The sequence below is a fragment of the Ascaphus truei genome, chromosome 4 (genome assembly GCF_040206685.1).
Source record: "Ascaphus truei isolate aAscTru1 chromosome 4, aAscTru1.hap1, whole genome shotgun sequence".
Lineage (NCBI taxonomy): Eukaryota > Metazoa > Chordata > Amphibia > Anura > Ascaphidae > Ascaphus > Ascaphus truei.
Window position 1 is genome coordinate 32,339,058 of NC_134486.1, and position 25,019 is coordinate 32,364,076.

At 43.3% G+C, this 25,019-nt stretch overlaps 1 protein-coding gene across 1 annotated transcript in view; it reads left to right on the forward strand.

Annotated features, from left to right (window-relative positions):
• The first annotated feature begins 2,256 nt into the window (after window positions 1-2,256).
• CAPN8 (calpain 8) overlaps window positions 2,257-25,019 on the forward strand; it is a 78,978-nt gene continuing 56,215 nt past the window's right edge. Inside the window, exons 1-3 of the mRNA XM_075595526.1 lie at window positions 2,257-2,605; window positions 6,075-6,144; window positions 19,250-19,368. Coding sequence (XP_075451641.1) covers window positions 2,369-2,605; window positions 6,075-6,144; window positions 19,250-19,368 — 426 coding nt within the window. The 5' untranslated portion in view covers window positions 2,257-2,368. The remainder of the gene's footprint in view (window positions 2,606-6,074; window positions 6,145-19,249; window positions 19,369-25,019) is intronic.

The window sequence follows — 25,019 nt, forward strand, 5'->3', positions numbered from 1 at the left end:
GGCAACTGCATGCATTACACTAACGTTATAAACAGAAGTGCTGGGGGAATACAGGCAGTCCTCGGTTATCCAACGGAATCCGTTCTGGAAGGAGCGTTGGGTAGTGACACCGTAGTAAAGTGAGTCCCATGATAATCAGTGGCGGTGAGCGTTGGATAACGCATTCCGGCGTCAAAAAACGACCCATAGGGTTGCATTGTAAAGCGTTGGATATGCCATTCGTTGTAAAGTGAAACGTTGGACAACGAGGACTACCTGTACGATAGATTATTTAGTGTTATCGCTATACAGGTGCGCCGACGAGTATTCTAAAACTTGCCTTAAACTTGCCTTGGAAAATCTGGGGCTATCACCAACAAGATCCAGGTACATGCTGGGTACATGCTGCAACATTTCAGTGACATTTCTGCAGAGACTAATAGCCCATCGGATTAACACAGCAGGGGTCCGTGGCAGTCCCATTCAGTTTGAATGGGACTGTCAGGACCCTCACTGTTAATCTAATGGGCCATTAGTCTGTCTGCAGAAATGTCACTGTAGTACACTGGAAACCAGCGTACCCGCTACAGCGCGGCGGCGAAGTCTGCCAGGAACAAAGGAAGCAGCGCCGGGACTGCTATGCAAGAAGGCATTGGGATGCAGAGGACTGGGAGCAGGATACAAGGCACAAGGAGGCCTAGCAGGCCAAACAGAGAGTTTGTGGCAAGCACTGTCACTTGGATTGCAAAGTCTATGTCCAGCAACTTCCTGAGGGTGGGGCAGGAACTAAATAGCACAGGAGGCCAATCAGGCCAGAGCTGCACAGGAGGCAGCAGGAGGCAGGTGATTGCAGAAGCAGGGAATAGTTTGTCTGGAACCTGCAAAGCTCCGGATGGATGAGCTCCAGCCAAACCCAGGAGTGGATTCCTGACAATTTGGGATTAAAGTTGCAGGTCTATATGAGTTTAATTTGTATAATGTTAGTATCTGGCCCCCTGAGCCTGTGTTCTGCTCTTTTAAAAACAACCCACATTTTTTTTTGTGAGTTAATAAAAATCCTAATTTTCTTCATCTCTAACATCTGAGGTAACCGTGGTAACCTTAAGACTGCACTGGGCTCTGGGAAGAACTCCATTTTAACCTTCCAGACGTAATATTTCAAACGCTTATATCTCCGGACTTGAGCATTAGATTTTTAAAATAAAAAAAAACAGCGTTGGAAAAGGGCAAAAAAGAGATCTCTTAAACTCAGTATCCCAATAAATGCAAAGAAATGGGCGAGATTCGATCAAGTGGAAGTTGAGATAAGAGCAGAATATTGCTGTACTTCCTGTACCTCATAAACTGCAGAATGATTGCATAATCTACTATTTTGTGGGTGTTTTTAAAAGGATGCCCACGTTTTTAGAGGGCTCGCCTCTTCAAGTGCCAAAACCAACTAAGGACAGTGACATGTTTAATAGGCTAAAATGTAGCCGACTGATTCTGCTATAAAAAGGTGAAAGAGAAGTATAATATTTTGAAATAACGTTTTAAACTTTGAACTATTCCGCGATAACCGAAAGCTTCTGCTGATTCTGCTGTGTTCCAGGCCTCAAATTACAACGGAATGTCTTGTTCTTGATTTATAAAGTAATTATGATCTCATGGTTATTCACACAGAAAAAGGCAGATAACACACAAATTCAATGGAACCAAAGAAAGGGGAAATAAAACATATTCACTCGTGTTTCACCGTGACTGATAGAACCAGCAGAACGAGTTTAACGTGTTGGCTGATATACAGATGTAGATGCTGTGATGAAACATAATTACAACGTAATTTATAATATAAGAAACTTCCCATAACAGTCAGTGTTACTGGTGGCACAATATATTGCATAACTACACATTATCAGAGAATGGCTTTGAGGGTTGGCTAAATCTAACGACAAGACAGGTAAGTTATTCTTAATTGTAAGTATATAATAAGAAAAGTACATTTTGTCACTGGGTTTGTTCAATGTACATTTGAAATCCAAATCGGGGTACGTCTGAAAAATGTAATAATAGCAAAAAGGACAGTTTGCCCTAGTAACTTAGAAGGACTCGATCATTTCCTAAAATGCACCACTCTAAGGTACAGTAGTTTTTACAGAGTAGTGTACCTGTTCCTGTACCTGTACCGCCCACACCTGTAAAACCTTATTCTGTGCTGGCTCCAGTAATACACCTCCTTGTCTAGTGTACATATTTGCACTTGTATGATTAAGCTCAGAGATTTGTAGCCTCCTCCCATTGGAGCAGTAATGATCAGGTCTCCAGTGGGTTTACCTAACCTGGCTCCTTATTTATACCTCTCACTCCTGCCGTCCTAAACTCATCACATCACACACAGAGCAGGAACATCATGTCAGGTGTCGCTGCTAAAGTAGCCAAAGACAGAGCCGTAGCCGAGGGACTCGGCACCAACAAAAATGCTGTGAAATACCTCAACCAGGATTTTGAGGAGCTGAGGGCACAGTGCTTGGCAACAGGGACTCTTTTTAAAGATGAAAACTTCCCCGCGTGCCCTTCTGCCCTGGGATACAAGGACCTGGGACCAAACTCTCCCAAAACACAAGGGGTTGTCTGGAAGAGACCCTCGGTAAGGCTGCTTTATAATATGTACTGTTCCATATCAGTTACGGGTTTCGGTGTCTGTTGTATTTGTTACTAAAAAAAATGTCATGTTATTATTATTATTGCATAATAACCTTGTAGTATGGTAGAGAAGATGTTCAATGGCTAAATGCTTTCACATTATTGCAGCTCCACTGTATGGGCTCTATGTTTCAGTACAGAGAACATTTTGTTTTGATGCACTGCTTGATTTTCTGGAGTACATATTTGTGAGATGTAAGAACAGCATCTTACACCACGTGCAGAAGGTCACACACCACTTCCAATCTGGCAGATTGCTTTACGCACAAATGCATGAGAAAAATAATGGTTCACAGTGACAGAATTTGATGCATCTCATTATTATATGTGCACTATGTAACTCCTGCTACTCCTCAAGTTTCAAGATGGTGCATATGTGGCAACATTGGTGCAAGATACTTTGATATCATGACACAGGATTAAAATACTCCACTTTCACTCCAAAAATGGTCATGATAAATAAACCCCTAGGCTGTGAGGTTTACTGTGCAGTGACACCAGCTATATAGCACTAACAATTGTTAGGGTACAGCTAATAATAATAACTTTAGTTCATATGGGTCTCAAAGCGCGTCACAATTACAGTACAGCGCGCGGTACGCAGCACAGAGGAATGTTACAGGCACAGTCCCTGCCACGATGATCTTACAATCTATGATTTTGGAGCCTGAGGCACAGGGAGATAAAGTGACTTCCCCAAGGTCACAAGGACCAGGCTCCCCTGCTTCACACTCAGTGTAATTTACACATTGGGCCGCGCCTCTTCCCAGGTGTGGAATCTCTGCCAGCTGCCTCCAGCTCCAAATACCATGTAGCAATGGCTAGATTATGATAATGAGCACACTTGTTTAGACTACAGTACATTGTTTCTCATGATATATCATGGTGTAATTGTCACCATGTGGTATCATCTACTATCCTGACCCTTCAGCCTTTGGCTCCTCTCCATGTCAGGGAGGCCCTGATGTCAGCCACTTGAATGGCTTCATAACATATTGAATAGGGGCCTCGGATGAGCCAGAAACACATTGTAATATGATGTGACACATACCAACCAACTCCCCCTAGTTATTAAGGGGACTCTCTCAGTTGCCTTTTAGCTTTTTTTAAATAAAAATCCGTTGTTGTTCCTGCCAGATCCTCCCCAATAGAACAGTCGGATTGCCATACAGCTGACTATCCTTGGAACTTTCAGGAATGGGGCAAATGGCTCGAATTGTGTGTGTGTGTCTGTGTGTGTGTGTCTGTGTGTGTGTCTGTCTGTCTGTGTATGTGTCTGTCTGTCTGTCTGTGTGTCTGTGTGTGTGTGTGTCTGTATGTGTGTGTGTCTGTCTGTGTGTGTATGTGTGTGTCTGTCTGTGTGTGTGTCTGTCTGTCTGTGTGTATGTGTCTGTCTGTCTTGGTGTCTGTCTGTGTGGGTGTCTGTCTGTGTGGGTGTCTGTCTGTGTGGGTGTCTGTCTGTGTGGGTGTCTGTCTGTGGGTGTGTCTGTCTGTGGGTGTGTCTGTGGGTGTGTCTGTGTCTGTATATATATCAACAAAAAATATCACTTGTGAGCATATTCACATGTCTTAGACAGGTCTGCAACCTTGCCTTTCACTATTATCACCTATCATACAGTGCTTCCACGGTGGCAAGGGATTCTGGGAAATGACATGCAAATGAGCACGCAGTATCACATTTTGCCTGAAATCCATTTTTACATGGACCCTTATAAGCTAAGGCGTGCTGTTCACACAGCTTTTAAGCAGAGCGTGGGATCAAAAGCTGTGTGAACAGCGAGCATTCGCTTATAAGGGTTCCATGTAAAAATGGATTTCAGGCAAAATGTGCCACTGTGTGCTCATTTGCATTTCATTTCCCAGAATCCCTTGTCGCAGTGAAAGTATTGCATGCTAGGTGATAATGGTGAAATCGTAGAGAAAAATAGAAGAAAAGTCCTGAATGCAGTGCAACAAAGCATATGAAGAATATATATATATTTTGTATATAACAACATTGCTAGTCCACTCCTTTGCAGCCAGAAGGACCTGGAATGTGTAGCAGGATGTCCTGCTAGCAAATGGGTGAAAGTGTGCAAGTTCATAAGCCAAAGCATACTATAGCTACAGTACATAGTTACATAGTTACATAGTAGATGAGGTTGAAAAAAGACACATGTCCATCAAGTTCAACCTATGCTAAATATTGCATGAGTGTAAGAGATCAGCAGTCATGCATAATCCCAACCCTAATATTACAAAATAATAAACACCTCCACTCACCCCCAACAACACGTTCTGCTCACTGGGGTGAAAACCCACCCATTTGCATTCTTTTTTTTTACTGAAATATAATTAATTAATGGTGTAATCGCTGGTGGTTTGCAAAAAAAAAAAAAAAAAAAACATTCATAGACCACTTAACAATACCATTGTCTTTGAAATATAATGATACTTAAAGTCATATATGAAGAAGAAAAATGACATTACTGTGGATTTGTGCTTGATAGAACAAAATTAGGATGTTACTCAAACTCCACTGAATTTATCAATCATCCCTTATCTGCTCATAATGGGTGTGTCTTATCAGTCTTTGGGGTGTAAGCTGATACAGTGATATGCTGCATTTACAGAATCTACAAGTAAATAGAGGATATAGTCACAGCACTGCTTGCTGCCCTCAAATTTCATATTAAAATCCTAATAAAAAATATCCATATAAGGAGATAACCCTCCACATCAAACACCATTCAATCCTCAAACACTTTACACATATTGGATTGCACTTACAACAATGAACAAGCTCTGGATAGGGAATACATGGTTAAATCAGCAGTGACAAGTGCACTGTGAATAGTACAAATGCCCCCCACCCACCCCTGACCAGGGTAGTTGCAAAACTCCTGTGAGCCAACTCCCATCCTTAGCTCCCAAAGGCCCGGGCGGAAAATGCTTAGTGCAGGGATAAAAGCAAAACGTAAAGTCTGTGATCAAACGTTCCTGTGCCAAACAAGTGCAACCAATGGTGATATGCCAGTACAAAACACATCACCTCCAGGCAGAGGACACTCTGGGAATGCTGGGACCTTGCTCAGCCATTGCCAGATGAACTTGCCACTATCTGCTCCATCTCTTCCCGAGGCACAACAGATACTACACTTGATCTTAGCCATATTGTGAACCCAGCCAGGGCTGTACCCCATCCAGAAGTACGTATCTCAGGAAGCAGGGGGTCCCCAGAGCTGAAATCAATGCGGTACAGCTCCGGAGACGCCCTGCTTCAAACCTATATTAAAAAAAAGGACCGTGAGGACTGTCCTTTACAGGCAGTAACATGATTACAGCTGCACCTCTTTTCTCTCATTCTGAAATAAAATATGCGATGTGTTATCTCTATACTAATATATGCACTTTCCTTTTAAAATTGCTCACAGGACATATGTCCCAACCCTCAGTTTATTGTTGATGGAGCAACTCGTGCAGACATTCGCCAAGGGGCCCTTGGTAAGTAACATCATATTTCTAAGCGGCGCTATACGACACATTCCGCCCCCAGAATCCTCCTTGGGATCCATTCCAATGAGTTTTGTGTTAGGATGAGGAAATCCTTTTCAAAGACGAAGTAGAACAATAATCCACGTACTCGGCACATAATCTGAGTCTCTGATGCATAGAGGATTGGGCATGCTGTGCTAGACAGCTCATACAGAACAATAGGATATTACTGGCAGAACTGAGTTACACATTATTTATTTATTTATTTATTTATAAAATGTTTTACCAGGAAGTAATACATTGAGAGTTACCTCTCGTTTTCAAGTATGTCCTGGGCACAGAGTTAAGACAAATAATACATGGTTACAAATACAGTTACATAAATGAACAGGGTATACATTATATACAAGACATTGCATGCACAGTTAAAGAAAATATATATTATGGGCGTATGAAACAGTTACAGACCAGATTAAAATGCGAGACAGCCTTAGATTTGAAAGAACTTAAACTGGTGGTGGATGTGAGAGTCTCTGGTAGGTTGTTCCAATTTTGGGGTGCACGGTAAGGGAAGGAGGAACGGCCGGATACTTTGTTGAGCCTTGAGACCATGAACAGTTTTTTGGAGTCTGATCTCGGGTGATAAGTGTTGCATGTGGTAGGGGTGAGGAGCTTGTTCAGATAGCTGGGTAGCTTGCCCATAAAGAATTTAAAGGCAAGACAGCAGTTCCTATGACATCTACTAAACATTATTTTACAATGAATCCCTGAGCGTTTGACCAATGGGGCATAATTTCTCACGCATGATGATTTGCATGGATTCACAATAAATTGCTTCTGAAATTGCTCTAAATATATGTAGCCCTGCCTGGCTTGGCTACTAGTCTGCCCTCCATGACATGTAAGCCCTGGTAACAGTGCGGGAAGTGTCAGGACCAATCCAGAGATTTTCCCCACAGAAGCAGCTCCCTTGAGTGACAGGAGAGGAGGCAGGCCAAGGCCTGTGTTCTGGCCAAACTGGGCTCAGACCTGGGACCTTCCTCCTCGGTACTTAAGGGGCTGCGCTTCCTAAATTTAGGCAGTGTCTCTTCCCCCTTGAGAGAGACAGGAATCACACAGAGGTGTACCGAGCACTGGCACCTACTGTTCCCTCCCTTTGGGGGAGTGAGGAGTGATAACCTTACCCCTGACTCCATTAGGGAGTTGGGGAAGAGCAAGGACTGCCCTTGGTGCCTTTGGCCAGGGGTGGATGTCCAGGGACCATCCGGAGGTTGAAGACCTATTTGACTGTGCTGAAGCAGATACAAGTTGTATTGCTGTGTATGCAGATAGGAATAAAGTGTTCCAGTTAACTATACTCCGGCCTGGTGTGCACTTTATCTGGGGGAGTGGAAGTAAGTTCTCCTGCAGGGATTGTCTCCACATCCCTGAAGCCTGCAGCAGATGGAGGCGCTGTACCATGTGAGATAAAGATCAGCAATCTACCCCAGAAACCTGTCCTGTCTTCCCCAATGACAACGGCAGAAAGCTCAGCATCCTGTGAACCAGCAGGTTATCAGCACAACACAGCCAGTGGTAGCGTGATCTCCCAGAGGGTGGGGGAAACACCCTTACATATACAATGATTTCTAGAATGATTACATAAATGCAGCAAGAACCTGTTGGTTGCCCTACATCTCCCAAGTGCTCTGTAAACAGACTTTGGCTGCACAGAGCAGTTTAACGTCTGTGCGACATTTCTCCCTTTACAAACAACAAGAAATGAGCAAGTGACAGGAGAAAGTAGAGGATTTTAACCCCTTGCGATGCTAGCCGGGAAATGTCCATGTAGTAAATATGCAAATTAAAGCATTTGAATCTTCATAATCCTTCCAAACAAAACAGCCTTATTGAAATCAGAACTCCAACATCCACAAATACTGTGATATACCACTATTAAAGTCCTTTGAATGCCACTATCTGTAGACTCCCAATAGCCTATGATAGGTACATCTTGTATGGGTGTCAAGTGGCTATAGGAACTAAATGGTATTTAAGGTCACATAAAATGAGCAGCATATAATAATGAAATGACTCACTGATGACCGTGTGGAGATCTGAAGGCTGTCGGCGTGCTCCTACCAAGTGGTTCCAGTGTGCAGAGATCGTGAGCGGTGGTGCAGCTGCCTTGGAGAAAATTATGACCAGTACTGCAAAGGTCTAGGCACAAAAATGTATTAGAGGCACATTTAAAAACAGTAAGAGAACACTCTTACGCGTTTCGCGTGGTCACACGTAAGAGTGTTCTCTTACTGTTTTTAAATGTGCCTCTAATAAATTTTTGTGCCTAGACCTTTGCAGTACTGGTCATAATTTTCTCCAAGGCAGCTGCACCGCCGCTCAAGAAATGAGCAAGCATCTAAAAACAATAGAAATCTCCAAAGACCCCAGAAAAGAGTTTTCTCCCCTCACATCCAAGATATTCTATTTGTCCGGTTACCCGGCATTTTCTCTTTGATACCTTTAATAAAACATGTTATTCACAGATTTTGTCTATCCGATAACCTTGGTTCAAGCCAGATAAGCAAAAATGCACAGGCTCACAATTGAAAGGCTATATGACAGTATATACAGTATAGCCGTCTACACGTCTTTGTACATGTGTGAGCGTGCAACTTTGTGTAGATCATTGTACTGTATATATCAATCTGTGTTTGGACTATGGGATATATTTGCCAAAGTCCCCCAGTGGCAAAACCAATGCAATACGCTGTATTATAATTAGTAAAGAAAAGGATTCCTGATAAAAGCAACGTGGTTTTTTTCCTATGGTGAATCTGATTGAAATTTGTTGCACTAGTTTTGCAGCTTGGAGACTATAATACAGTTATTTTTTAAAGTTAGGCTTGGGAGGGGTTTGTTTTCCTCTGGTTACTCCCCTTTGTGTGATCAGCAAGAGCTTGTTCAGCCAGAGTCCCCCCTCCCAGTAACGTTACTGGTTCTCTGATAAGGACAAAGTGGGATAACGGGAAAGAAAACAGATGATTGACAAAAACTTCCCCATTCAGAGGCCCCACAGAAATTCAACTGGTCGACTTTGGGATACATTTTGAACCCTCTTTGCTGTTGGATTGACCATTTATTTACCAAGTATTTGCCCTAGCTATCGTCCTTATTGGAATCCTTTTTAGCATCTGAACATGTAAATAAGAGGAGCACCGCACTGTTCTCTCTAGCACTGGAAAGAATCAGTTGTTTGATGCATTATTAAAGGTAAATATCACATGACATGAAGATAATAACCTAGAGACAGAGAGAACGTGTGTTCCAGCAAATGTGTCCACAGATTTTAGTTCAGATAAAAATATCAAGTCAATGAAAAAGCAGTTCCATGTAACTCACATAACCATATAGTGAATACACACGTGTATATAAATATATATAATCTGTATGTATGTGTGTTTATATATATATATTATATATATATATATAAATATATATATATATGGATCGTGTTAGAAATAATGTACAATTGTATGCATTGTACAATAAAGTATTTAAGATACCAATAATCGTGTTGTAAAGTATTCATAAATACGAAAATTGGGAGCCACGCTTGCATCGCGTTATAAGCGGTTTCGCGTTGTAACGGAGCGCGCTATAACGGGGTTGAGCTGTAGTTGGGGAAAACAGCCCACCATTAGTCTGTAAGCTCTATGGAGCAGGGATTTCTTTTTTCTTATATTTACACTCAAACTTGGTGCTCTTATCCCTGTATAGTTTATACATATACATATCTAACTCCCTCTATTTTTTTTACTTTGACCTTTTTGCAGGAAATGAATGGAAGGGGAATACATGCAGGAAATGACTGGAAGGGGAATAATACATGCAGGAAATGAATGGAAGGGGAATACATGCAGGAAATGAATGGAAGGGGAATACATGCAGGAAATGAATGGAAGGGGAATACATGCAGGAAATGAATGGAAGGGGAATACATGCAGGAAATGAATGGAAGGGGAATACATGCAGGAAATGAATGGAAGGGGAATACATGCAGGAAATGAATGGCGGGGAATACATGCAGGAAATGAATGGAAGGGGAATACATGCAGGAAATGAATGGAAGGGGAATAATACATGCAGGAAATGAATGGAAGGGGAATACATGCAGGAAATGAATGGAAGGGGAATACATGCAGGAAATGAATGGAAGGGGAATACATGCAGGAAATGAATGGAAGGGGAATACATACAGGAAATGAATGGAAGGGGAATACATGCAGGAAATGAATGGAAGGGGAATACATGCAGGAAATGAATGGCGGGGAATACATGCAGGAAATGAATGGAAGGGGAATACATTCAGGAAATGAATGGAAGGGGAATAATACATGCAGGAAATGAATGGAAGGGGAATACATGCAGGAAATGAATGGCGGGGAATACATACAGGAAATGAATGGAAGGGGAATACATGCAGGAAATGAATGGAAGGGGAATACATGCAGGAAATGAATGGCGGGTAATACATGCAGGAAATGAATGGAAGGGGAATACATTCAGGAAATGAATGGAAGGGGAATAATACATGCAGGAAATGAATGGAAGGGGAATACATGCAGGAAATGAATGGAAGGGGAATACATGCAGGAAATGAATGGAAGGGGAATAATACATGCAGGAAATGAATGGAAGGGGAATACATGCAGGAAATGAATGGAAGGGGAATACATACAGGAAATGAATGGAAGGGGAATACATGCAGGAAATGAATGGAAGGGGAATACATGCAGGAAATGAATGGCGGGGAATACATACAGGAAATGAATGGAAGGGGAATACATGCAGGAAATGAATGGAAGGGGAATACATGCAGGAAATGAATGGCGGGGAATACATGCAGGAAATGAATGGAAGGGGAATACATTCAGGAAATGAATGGAAGGGGAATAATACATGCAGGAAATGAATGGAAGGGGAATACATGCAGGAAATGAATGGAAGGGGAATACATGCAGGAAATGAATGGAAGGGGAATAATACATGCAGGAAATGAATGGAAGGGGAATACATGCAGGAAATGAATGGAAGGGGAATACATGCAGGAAATGAATGGAAGGGGAATAATACATGCAGGAAATGAATGGAAGGGGAATAATACATGCAGGAAATGAATGGAAGGGGAATAATACATGCAGGAAATAAATGGAAGGGGAATACATGCAGAAAATGAATGGAAGGGGAATACATGCAGGAAATGAATGGAAGGGGAATACATGCAGGAAATGAATGGAAGGGGAATACATGCAGGAAATGAATGGAAGGGGAATACATGCGGGAAATGAATGGAAGGGGAATACATGCAGGAAATGAATGGAAGGGGAATACATGCAGGAAATGAATGGAAGGGGAATACATGCAGGAAATGAATGGAAGGGGAATAATACATGCAGGAAAGAATGGAAGGGGAATAATACATGCAGGAAATGAATGGAAGGGGAATACATGCAGGAAATGAAATAATGTAGAAAGTGAAATAAAGCAGGAAAAATTGGCAGCAATCCAGCCCCAAACACTTTAGATCACATGTCAATATTCACATACATACACTAGGGAAGTACGCCTTTTTCTATTCAGAGCATAACTACACTATAGAACATTATAAATTAAGGTTGGAAGAGGTTTGCCCCACTGCTTAGGATTTCTTGAAACCATGTTCTAAGATAGTCAACTACTGGTTAAAAGGTCAAAAGATTTCTAGCAAGCCTTGCAGTCATAATCCAAACACTGCGGAGCAAGGTGGAGACGCACATCTTGTTGAATGAAGGTGTAACTTTAGGCAATGGTTCAGAACATTGTTTGGCTTTTGTATTTTTACATGGTGACTATGAAATGCTAATCTGCGTATCGCCATTAGACAGAACAGCAGCACTTATGTAAATAGAAGTAGTTATGCAGTGACTTAGTGGTCTTGACACTATCATTGAAGTGGACACATCTGGTTGGACACCCAGTGTCAGAAACTTCTCAGACATTTGTGTCAGACTCCTCGGGCTTTAGTCTCTTTACTTCGTAGCTGTGGCCTTTTGTGTTCAAATGAGATCCCAAACATTATACAGTATTGTTTTTTTTTTTTTGTTCCTGATATTTTATTGGTTTTGCAACAGATTCTGCAATCATACAACAATGGTGGTGGGGGGGTGGGGGGAGGCTGAGGGGAAGAGGGGGGTTACAGAAAGAAGGCAATAAAGGGGGGGGGTAAAGGGTGATCAGGAGTTCTCAATTCAGATCAGTGGTACAGTTGTATATTAGTCCATTGGTTTGAAATGACAAAGATACATAGGTGCATATTTACAGTTCATGTGAATACATGTGGGTCGGCATCTGGTATATGCTACTCCAGGGGCATGCAAGGGCCCTAGGACTACCCTAGGACCACTACCTGTGGCTTAGTTAGTTGCCGTCAGTTGCCCTTTGTGGGGGAGAGGTGCCGCGATTGGGTAACTGTTGCTCCATAGGGGTTTTTAAGCAGAACCGAATGAGAAAAATAGATGAATAAAATAGGGACGTTATCTTTAACTGGTTAGGGAAGTCGAGACAAATCGTTTCAAACAAGTCATGTTCAGCAGACGGAGACTAAAAGGATTTAGGCCCATTGCTGTTGGACCCCTCAACCTAACCAGACCTCTAGATACCTATTCTTCGTAAATTTGCACATTAAGGCCCGAAGGGAACTCCAGGTTGTGAAACAATTAAGTAATTAAGGAGCATCCTGTGGATAGCTGAAACCTTTCTTTGACAAAAATTAAGGGAATGTTTAATTGGGCTGGTGGGAGTCTTAAGCTTTTCCCTTACTACTTGGGGATACCAGAGCACCAAGTAAATTTCATATGAGTGTAGGAGAGCTGCCACCAGGTCCATCCATCTCCTAAGTCTTGGGTCAGTGTGTCATGCCACCAGCAGTCCCAATGTCAGGAATAGCTCTGACATATTTTGCCAAGTCTCCCTTTCTCCCAGTTCCTTTGTCTGTCCACCGGGTGTGCTACTGTTTTCTGTCTGCTCTGGGTTTTCCCTCTGTCTGTCTCCTCTTGGGTGCTCCTGTCTTCTGTCTCTGCATGCTTTATAGTTTGATGTTTCCTGCACCTCCTTGCCTTTGCTTGGTTTGTGTCCAGACTCCTTCTGCTTCTGCCCCATATCTGTTTTTGTTTTGTTCCTGTAGAGTTATGGTAACATTATTAAAGGCCCTTGCTATTGAACTAGTTTGCCCCCGTCTGTTTCCTGCTCCCCTGCCCTGTTCCTTCTCCCCTGCCCTGTTCCTGCCTTACTGCTGCCGACCCCTGCCTGGACCCCAACGATCCTGCTTACCACCTGCCACCAAACCTTGCCTGTGACTCTGACGATCCTTGCCGGTCGCCTGCGACCGACCTCAGCCTGTGACCCCGACGATCCTTGCCTGCCACCTGCCACCGAAAGCTGCTTGTGACCCCGACGATCCTTGCATTCTTTTCTTTTATTCTTTTAGAATATGTTTCTATTCTTTTAGAATATATCAGTGTATTCAGGTGGTTATACTACTTGGTTAGGAAATATACAGTATATCTTTCAGCATGGTTTAAAAGATTAGTTATACATAATCATTTTTGATCATATGTTAAATTCGTGTATGTTGTTATTACCACAATTAATTCTAATTTTTACACATACCATAATAAAATTAGAGCTCACATATGATTAATGATTATTTAGATCAATATCCTAATTATTTACAAATCTAGTTGCAATCATGCTTCAATTTTTATATTTCTTATTAGGTTGTCTTGTTTCATTATCTATAGGTATACAAAAAATATAGAGATATATAGGGATAGGATTGCATGACAAAATCATCCGCTGAGACCACATTGTTTGAGGATCTCTGCCATATAGCCCCAGTGCACCTTGTCAAATGATTTTTAAGCATCGAGGATCAGTAGAGAGATGGCTGCTGGGTTTGTTTGGCCACTGAAATAACATGTACTGTATTGCTCTTCTTGTATTATCTGATGCCTGGTGGCCTGGGATGAATCCCACTTGATCGGGATTGACCAGGTCTGGGAGGTATTTGTTTAGTCTAGTGGCCAAAACCTTTGAGAAAATCGTAACATCAACGTTTATCAAAGAGATCGGCCTATAACCAGAGCGGTGAGAGGCATCTTTACCCTCTTTTGGTATAAGAGAGATGCCGGCTTGTAACATAGTTTGGGGAATGGGTTCTCCTTCCACTCCTTGCTGGAGTGACTTTTTTGGTTGTTTGGGGGCCATCCTGAGGCGTTCACCTAGTTGGTGATGTGTTTTTAGTTAATAAACCCGATTGGTATTAGGGTGGAAGAGGCTTTTTTTTCGCTATGACCGGGAGCCCCTCTCTCAGACAGCCATTTTATTCCGCTCCGCGCATGCACCTCTACGGGTACTTTGTAAAACAAAGTTGATTTAGGCATCCCATTCATTCGTGGTTGGAGCGTGTATGCGCTATTTTATTAATGTTTGTGCTTTTGTTAACTGTGTTCTGTGACTCCAATCTGTTGTGAGTCTTTTTGTATTTGTTCTGATTAATAGATTTCAGGGGCCTTGCTCCTTTTAGCCTGGAAGCGTTTCATTCAGCAGCTCCCCAAGGCCTCCTTTCCTCCCCAGGCCTGCCTAAGGGCGGGTAGGAGGCGCAGATTTGGGGCCCCCTGTTTGTTGTAAAGCATATGACTTTGGCAGGCGGATAGTATCCTGAGCAGGCCCAGCTATATTCCCCCAACTCTACAAGGACGAGAGTCAGGCAGATATTAGGACCTGAGGCAAGGTATGGCCACTGAAAAAATGGGGTAGGAAGGTAGAGTAGTAAAGGGCTAAGTGTAGCGATGGTGGTAGTAGTAGCTAATACTAACCCGATACTAAAGGTAATTAAAGTAGCAATATGAGCCTATTGCAGTGTGACAGAACCCACGCCCCCCCCCCCCAAACAAAGTTGGACGGACAATCGAAACACAATAACAAGTGTGCTAAAGGGGAAAAAAAGGGGAGGGGAGAGTGAGGGGGTGTGAGAAGAACCGAAAGTCTAATGAAATGTGTTGAAAGTCAAAAAAGACTTTGGGTGGGAAAAAGTGTAATAAAGAAAAGGTATTGGACCTCTATAAAAAGGCATGACACAATTGTGGTGACTTTAAAGATGGCCACCATAGAAGGACGCTTTGCCAAAACTGAGGAAGGTGTGTAAATATGTGCAGAATAAGATACCAAAGTAGGCTTAGTCAAGGGGTGTAGGGCGCCGTCAATTTAAATATACACTGGCGACACACTTTATTCGAGCTCGGCTAGTCCCACGAATTCGGGTATACCCGGGTGTATTGAGGTTTGTGACTGTTTTCTGCCCGAGTGCATTGGGTTATTTTCCAGGCAGGGATTGAAGCATTTTATTCCCGCTGGCTGCAATACTGCACAGTAAATATATATATACTGCATTACAATTCATGAATTTATGCCATCTGGTAGACACGCGAAGCATTGCAGCCTATTAAATCCTAATCATTATCATTTAACAGATCAGCCGCCCGTCAGCCAGGCATGAACCCAGGCTGGGAAGGCAAACGCAACGGGGCTTGTCAGAGGTGAGGAGCGGCGCATTCCAGGTATCTGCCAGGTACATACTGGGTATTTGCTCGAATAAAGTGTGTCGGTGCAGTACATCATGATGAACAAATACTCCCTTGGTAGAGTAATAATATTTATTACTAGTAGTAGCCGAAAAAAGAGTCTAAAAGAGTTACTGAGTGTGTGAGGGAGGGACACCTCTGAGTGTGTGAGGGAGGGACACCTCTGAGTGTGTGAGGGAGGGACACCTCTGAGTGTGTGAGGGAGGGACACCTCTGAATGTATGAGGGAGGGACACCTCTGAGTGTGTGAGGGAGGGACACCTCTGAATGTGTGAGGGAGTGACACCTCTGAATGTGTGAGGGAGGGATACCTCTGAGTGTGTGAGGGAGTGACACCTCTGAGTATGTGAGGGACACGTTTGGATGTGTGAAGGAGGGACACATCTGAGTGTATGAGGGAGGGATACCTCTGAATGAGTGAGGGAGGGACACCTCTGAGTGTGTGAGGGAGGGACACCTCTGAGTGTGTGAGGGAGGGACACCTCGGAGTGTGTGAGGGAGGGACACCTCGGAGTGTGTGAGGGAGGGACACCTCGGAGTGTGTGAGGGAGGGACACCTCAGAGTGTGTGAGGGACACCTCCTGGATGTGTGAAGGAGGGACACCTCTGAGTGTGTGAGGGTGGGATGCCTCGGAGTGTGTGAGGGTGGGACACCTCGGAGTATGTGAGGGAGGGACACCTCGGAGTGTGTGAGGGAGGGACACCTGAGTGTGTGAGGGAGGGACACCTCCTGAGTGTGTGAGGGAGGAACATCTCTGAATGTGTGAGGGAGGAACACCTCTGAATGTGTGAGGGAGGAACACCTCTGAGTGTATGAAGGAGGGACACCTGAGTGTGTGAGGGAGGGACACCTCTGAATGTGTGAGGGAGGGACACCTCGGAGTGTGTGAGGGAGTGACACCTCTGAATGTGTGAGGGAGGGACACCTGAGTGTGTGAGGGAGGGACACCTCTGAGTGTATGAGGGAGGGACACCTCTGAATGTGTGAGGGAGGGACACCTTGGAGTGTGTGAGGGTGGGACGCCTCGGAGTGTGTGAGGGAGGGACACCTCTGAGTGTGTGAGGGAGGGACACCTCTGAATGTGTGAGGGAGGGACACCTCTGAATGTGTGAGGGAGGGACACCTCTGAGTGTATGAAGGAGGGACACCTCTGAGTGTGTGAGGGAGGGACACCTGAGTGTGTGAGGGAGGGACACCTGAGTGTGTGAGGGAGGGACACCTGAGTGTGTGAGGGAGGGACACCTCTGAATGTGTGAGAGAGGGACACCTCTGAGTGTGTGAGGGAGGGACACCTCTGAATGTGTGTGAGGGAGGGACACCTGAGTGTGTGAGGGAGGGACACCTGAGTGTGTGAGGAGGGACACCTCTGAATGTGTGAGGGAGGGACACCTCTGAGTGTGTGAGGGAAGGACACCTCTGAATGTGTGTGAGGGAGGGACACCTGAGTGTGTGAGGGAGGGACACCTCTGAATGTGTGAGGGAGGGACACCTCTGAGTGTGTGAGGGAGGGACACCTCTGAATGTGTGTGAGGGAGGGACACCTCTGAATGTGTGTGAGGGAGGGACACCTCTGAGTGTGTGAGGGAGGGACACCTCTGTGGTTTGCTGAGGAGCGAATGTCCTATTCAGATATGTAAAGCCCCAATATTCCTCAGCAAGGTTTTTTTAGTGTGAGAAATGTAACTTGTATTAGGTTCGCCTATGCGACCGGTTCTAATTACCATTCTCGCCTATAAGGGCGATCACCCGGAGTCAGTTAGTCTTATGACCACAGCTGCCAGTTAGCGAGGGTTTATATTTGTAGTGTTGGTATGTCAGTCTTTATAGCTATAGATTGTCTCCCAGTCAGGACTTTGACACAAACATCCTGTCATATTGTAGCCCTGGGGCATATATCAGAACAGAGTCATGGGCCACGAACTACCTGTCAATATCCCACCCCCCTAGGGAGAGGAGCACGCCGGGATCAGCAGACTTGTTCTCTGCCTACATTAAGAGCAGATTCGGCCTGCGATGGTTTAGGCAAATGGCTAAATTGTGCTGACTCATTTTGATTTATTCTCCTTTGTTTACATTGTTTTTAAGGCATCCGGGTCTAGATGTTCTTCTAATTGGTAAACCTTCTGCTTATGCACAATAAAATACTAAATCAAGTTATGTACATACCTTCTTATGTTTTAAGAGATTACAGAGACAAGTATATTTTACCAGGAACTTAACACATATACTGTAAGCAAAAAATAACACTGGGGTAAAATTTCATCAGTATAGAACAGTAACTAAGTGTAGCCAGGACTGGTTCTTGGCTACCAGTCTGCCCTCCCTGGCAGTAAGAGCAGGCCTGCCAGTACTTAACATGGGTTTTCCACACTCCCTGCAGTGCCCTTGAGTGACAGTGGAGGAGGTGGAAACAGGCCTGGGATGCCCAATCATGGGTCCAGACCGGGTGCCCTCCTCCTGGTGGTACTTAAGGTGATTGCCGCCTAAATTCAGTGGTTGAGCCTCTCCCCACTTGAGAGAGGCAGGTCACACAGAAGGTTGCCTAACATTGGGCCTTCTCTGTTCCTGTTCCCCTTGAGGGAGAGTGAGTGTGGACCTTTCCTCTGCCTCTGCTAGAGGGGCAGAGAAGAACAAGGACAGCTGCGGGGGCCCTTGACCCATAGTGGATGTCCAGGGACCATCCTGCAGCTGTGATCCAGAGTCTGTATTGGGCATGCCCCTGCCGTGACTGTGAGTGCTGACCCAATAAAGCCGTTCCTGCTTCATATACCTCTTGCCTGGTGTGTGATCTTACTGGGGAAGGAGAGGGAGTAATTCTATCATAGGAGATTGCCTCCATTCTTCTGGAGCCTGTGGCATATGGAGGCGCTGCACTGCTAGAGAACCATGTGGGGTATGCACCCCAGAAACCTGTCCTGTGTCCCCACAACCATCGGCGACGACTCAGCCCTCCTGCTTACCAACAGGTAGCATGCATCACACATGCTGTAATGGCAGAATATCCCATCGGGTGGGGGAAACACTGTTACATAAGCATCTCTGGTTCCCTCTACACCTAACGATACTATTTGTGTATGCGTGTTCTACATAGTGATAAGTGGTATAGATAACTCCAATCCTTAGTCCCACTTGGTATTCTGTATTGTAAAAGCACTCAATAATTCAAAGCATTGCCTGACATCTTTTAATGTGTGTTTGTCATGTGGCGATCTGAATGGAATTGCTCCTTTTGATTGTTTTTCAAATTGAGGCCCAGTGGCATAATGCACTAGAAAAGCATGACAGCTACGCAAAGTTTTCCACCTTTAAAAAGAAGTGTAATTGTAGGTTTATTAATAAAACAGTAGTGAAATTACATGTCCTTTACAGCATCAAACCTCCACCTCTGTAAGAAAAGTATTGAGAGAGTTTCTACCAAGGAACCAATTAAAGCCAATGTTGTATTTCTCAGGGGATTGCTGGCTCCTGGCTGCCATTGCTTCTCTGACTTTGGATGAGGACCTCGTGGCTCAGGTTGTCCCTGAGAACCAAAGCTTCCAGAAAAACTATGCAGGAATCTTCCACTTCCAGGTAATGTGGTGGTGGTGGAGGTATAAGTATCTGTAAGGGTGAATTCTCATGTATGAAGCCCAATGGCTAAGTTCATGTAAGCGAAGATTTTTCTCTCTCTCCTCTATTCAATATGGAGAGCAGCTATTAATGCATAATCAATGACGTATTACCGTCAATCCACTTGAAACAAAGTCGGCATACGATTAGCTTTCCAACATATTACATAGGAACCTCTGTGTTTCTGCACGTCTCTACTCTTCTTTGAACACAAGCTTTTATTATTTTTAGCCCATCTCTCTCCATGACCGCTGACGCCTCTCTTTCTGCTCACCTATATTTACAGTATATAAGTGCCTATGATACCGTCTCTTAATCCCATGTCAGCACACTCGACGTCTTCATCTGACCTCTGTTCTTCAGCTCTGCTTTCGCCGAACACAATTTCAAATACTCTGTCTTCTGTTGCTACCTGTTGATCCACGACACTCTTTAATAGTTATTCGTCTGCCTCTGTTTCTGTGGATTTGCTCTGGACTCTCTGGCTCTGACTCTGACTCTAACCTAAATTAACATGGTATTTGTTCTGTCCTAGTCTTCCTGTAAGCTTGGACAGTCAGCTAAACTCATCCCCTTTTTTAATGCAAAGATGATGTCCTCTTTACATTTTTTTAATAACTTTATTCCAGTTACATAATAGAAATTAAATGAAAGCATACAGAATGCATAAAATAGGAAGTGTTACCAAGCTGTGGCAGTTAAAAAAGTATGTAGTGATTTGAATAAGTGTTCCAGTGATAAACCAAATCCAGCAATAAAACATTATTACTAATTCATAAAAAAAACAATGTGCATAAAAACTTAATAAAATAAAGTCCAATGTGAAAAACACAAATAGTGAAAAAGTCTTATCTGTGAAGAAAACGATGATAAAAAGTTCCAACATTCTCGAGCAATTTGCAGAGGAATCCAGGTGTGTGCTGCTCTCTGCTGGAGGTGCTCCACTCCTCCTTTAGTACATGCAAAGACAGAGGGGGCTATGCACTAAGCAGCGATAAGTAGTTTTAAGAGCGCAAAGTGCTTTTAGAACGTGAAGTTCCGCCGAGCGCTATGCACTAAGCCGCGCAAACAGGCACTTTGCGCTCTAAAACGGGCTTTTCCTTGAAATTTTTTCTAAGTCCAACTTTGATCGTACGATCAGCTGTTTGCGCTGAATCCTGCCCTTCTGCGGGATTCACTAAGCAACGCAAACTGATCGTACTTTAAAGTTGTGCTGAATAAAGCTCACCAGCTAAAGGCTGGTGATAAAAAAAGCTGGACTTAGAAAAAATTCTTTGTTTACCTTTTTGCAGGCGCAAAACCAATACAACAGGCCGGCGGGTGTACCCGGCTGACCCCGCAGAGGTCCCCGAGGGAGGCCGAGGGTCGCGTGGGTGTCCCCGGCTGACCCCGCGGCCGTCCCGGGTCCCCGCGGGAGTCATGGGGTACCCGCGGGCCTGCGGTACCAATGTTGTGCCAACAAAAATACTAAACAATATTTCTAACTAAATACACCTCCCTAACACATACAGTAAAATAATGTTCAAAATTACTATTATCCAGATATGGATAATAGATTATTTGCCCATTATTAAACACTGCATTAGCATACCTAAATAAAGTCAATAAATACAGTAGCCAGCTAATCCAATCAATACAAGCAGTAACAACATCAACAATGAATTAATAAAACCATTAACCAATCAAACCAATTAATTCCTAAACAAACTCAAAATGAATAGTAACACTAACCAATCAAACCAATTAATTACAACAACATTAATGAATGTAAACATAAAAGACAAAGAAATACATTCAAACAATCTCTGAAAGAACCATAAAACGCATTAGCCAACATAATACAACATTAACTACAAACGAACACCAATCGCAAACATTTTATTACATTAAGCAGGGAAAATACAAACAATTACATCCACCTAAGAAACTGACATTAAAAAAACCAACAGCAATACCAAGCCACAAATGCCCCCAAATATTGTAATAATAATGTATTAATCTGTACCCTAAAGTGGTACAGATTAATATATTATCAGTCAATGTGCCTCCCCCAAAAAATCAAAAATCACATCCAATGAAACACCTGTAAAAAGAGACATTTACAAACATTGAATATATTACTTACCATTAGAAGCGGTGGCCCTCCGACTCCCGGGGTAACAGGAAGCTCACGTACCTTGAAGGCCTCCAACAGCATCCGATGCCATCCGCCATGAAGATCCGGATCAGGTACCCAAATCTTCTTTTTTCTTTCTTTACTCACCGTCTTCTATCTTCATCTGTCACCATTTCTTGTTCTTCTTTATCTTCTTTCTTCATCTGTCAATCCAAAATACCCCATGTTAAATCCCAGCCGATGCTGTCTCGTCGGCTTCTTGGGCTCAAATGAGGCGTCACGGCCTTAAATAGGGCTCGTTACGTCACATTTAGCCTCAAAATGGTGAACAGCCACCCTGATTGGCTGTTCAAACCATGTTCCGACTTTTAATTTTTTTTTACATGACGTCGCTTAAAGGGAATGATGCCAGCCAATCAGAATGGCTGTGCTTCATTTGCCTTTAAGATGACGTCACGAAATCCAAGATGACCGGCGTCACATGGTATTTCAGCCAATCAGAGTGTGGAATTGTTTCCCACGATCTGATTGGCTGAAATACCATGTGACGCCGGCTTCGTGACGTCATCTTAAAGGCAAATGAAGCACAGCCATTCTGATTGGCTGGCATCATTCCCTTTAAGCGACGTCATGTAAAAAAAAATTAAAAGTCGGAACATGGTTTGAACAGCCAATCAGGGTGGCTGTTCACCATTTTGAGGCTAAATGTGACGTCACGAGCCCTATTTAAGGCCGTGACGCCTCATTTGAGCCCAAGAAGCCGACGAGACAGCATCGGCTGGGATTTAACATGGGGTATTTTGGATTGACAGATGAAGAAAGAAGATAAAGAAGAACAAGAAATGGTGACAGATGAAGATAGAAGACGGTGAGTAAAGAAAGAAAAAAGAAGATTTGGGTACCTGATCCGGATCTTCATGGCGGATGGCATCGGATGCTGTTGGAGGCCTTCAAGGTACGTGAGCTTCCTGTTACCCCGGGAGTCGGAGGGCCACCGCTTCTAATGGTAAGTAATATATAGAATGTTTGTAAATGTCTTTTTTACAGGTTTGTTCATTGGATGTGATTGTTGATTTTTTGGGGGAGGCACATTGACTGATAATATATTAATCTGTACCACTTTAGGGTACAGATTAATACATTATTATTAAAATATTTGGGGGCATTTGTGGCTTGATATTGCTGTTGGTTTTTTTAATGTCAATTTCTTAGGTGGATGTAATTGTATGTATTTTCCCTGCTTAATGTAATAAAATGTTTGCGATTGGTGTTTGTTTGTAGTTAATGTTGTATTATGTTGGCTTATGTGTTTTATGGTTCTTTCAGAGATTGTTTTAATGTATTTCTTTGTCTTTAATGTTTACATTCATTAATGTTGTTGTAATTAATTGGTTTGATTGGTTAGTGTTACTATTCATTTTGAGTTTGTTTAGGAATTAAATGGTTTCATTGGTTAATGGTTTAATTAAATAATTGTTGATGTTACTGCTTGTATTGATTGAATTAGCTGGCTACTGTATTTATTGACTTTATTTAGGTATGCTAATGCAGTGTTTAATAATGGGCAAATAATCTATTATCCATATCTGGATAATAGTTATTTTGCACATTATTTTAATGTATGTGTTAGGGCGGATGGGGGTCGTGTATTGATGTTTGATAATTATTTTTTTAATGTACATTTTAATTATAGTGTAGATGTGCCGGGGGTCTCCGGAGCTGACCCGCGTTGGTTTCAGGTCCGAGGACCCCCTACTTCAGGAGATATAGGCCCCGTTATGGGGTGCCGGTATCCCCTGCACTTTCAAGCGTCCGCATCACGTGACCGGGACATTGAAATTCTGCAGGGGATACCGGCACCCCATAACGGGGCCTGTATCTCCTGAAGTAGGGGGTCCTCGGACCTGAAACCAATGCGGTTCAGCCCCCTGCTCATGTACACTATAATTAAAATGTATTTATTTAGTGTACGATCGCCTGTAACAGCCTTGCATGGAGATGGCAAATCTCCATGCAAATGTTACAAGCGGCTTTTTTTTCAATCATCTAGCGTACGGGAACTTTAAGTGCGATAGCATGGGGGAAATACATTGCACGCACGATAAGCCAGTTTTGGGCACGTCTGATGAAAAAATGGGCTGCGGGCCTTAGTGAATCGCGCTGCCGGCTTAATTTTTTATCGGACGTGCTAATTTTTTTCAGCCCGGCGCGAAAGCTCGGAGCTTAGTGCATAGCCCCCAGAGAGAGAGGAAAGCGCAGAGAACGCCCATAGTGTCATTCAATTTATTAAAAAACACATTCAACTCACATTTGGTAAGATATAAAAAGGTATTCACACTCTTTTGGGGTAGTGTGGCACCCGCCGTGGTAAAGCTGCTTGTCCGATAATGTCTTATTTCTCCTGCTTGCCTGTTTGAGATGTGACTGCCGGTGTAAGTGCAGCCGCCTTGTGATCCACCTTTCAGACCGTCTCCAAATGGGTGCTGGCATCGGGTGGAGTGTAAGAACGCTGCCAGCACACACTTGGAGACGGTCTGAAAGTTGTATCACTAGGTGACTGCACTTACACCGGCCGTCGTGTCTCAAACAGGCAAGCAGGAGAATTAGAAGGACATTATCGGACAAGTAGCTTTGCGATAGTGTGTGCCATACAGTACTTCCCTAAAAGAGTGTGAATGCCTTTTTATATTTTACCAAATGTGAGTTGAATGTCTACCTGTGTTTTTTAAATGTTTTTAATCAATTGAGTTACACTATGGGCATTCTCCCCCCGTTTTCCTCTCTCTTTGTTTTTGCATAAAATAAGAAGTACTGTAGGTGAAAAAAAACAATGTAATCTCTAGGAGAGCAGTAGGGGAGACAAGGCAGATGTCTGCAAGATCTGAAAGAACTAACTTGCAGGGTTGACCATGAGGGAAACAGGTTAAGATTAAACCAAGTGGTACAGAGAAAGGGACAAACCAAAACCCTAGGGACCAGGGATAAAGACAGCACAATGTTAATATTCAAGATTATCCACTAAAGAGATTAACGGAACATTGCCCCAGCTTTACACATTTAAATAGTGTGGAGTTCATTTTTATGGCCGATAGTGATCATAATATGCATATCCACTAAGGACTGTTAGGGTTAATGTGCGGATTTCACATTATGTTAATTAAGTCATACCTGAACTTGGCATTACTCACATCCAGACCCAAAGTGCTTTGGTGATGGTGGTTTTAATTCATTTAGTCGATCCCAGATGCATAATTGTTTACTTAACACTTTTAACTTACTATCACACCAACCCCAAAACATTTTTAAGGTAGATGCAATGGTTTAAATACTTCCTGCAACACACAGAGATGATAGGTGGGTGGGAATGGCTCCATCTTGGTCTAAGATACAGTCTACCTTTTCTGAGTTCTGACTTTTCCGAGTCAGATTAACAGTGGGGCGCTGCTGTGCGGAGCTCCATCTGTATTTTTATATATTCAAGCTTCTCTTGTTGGCC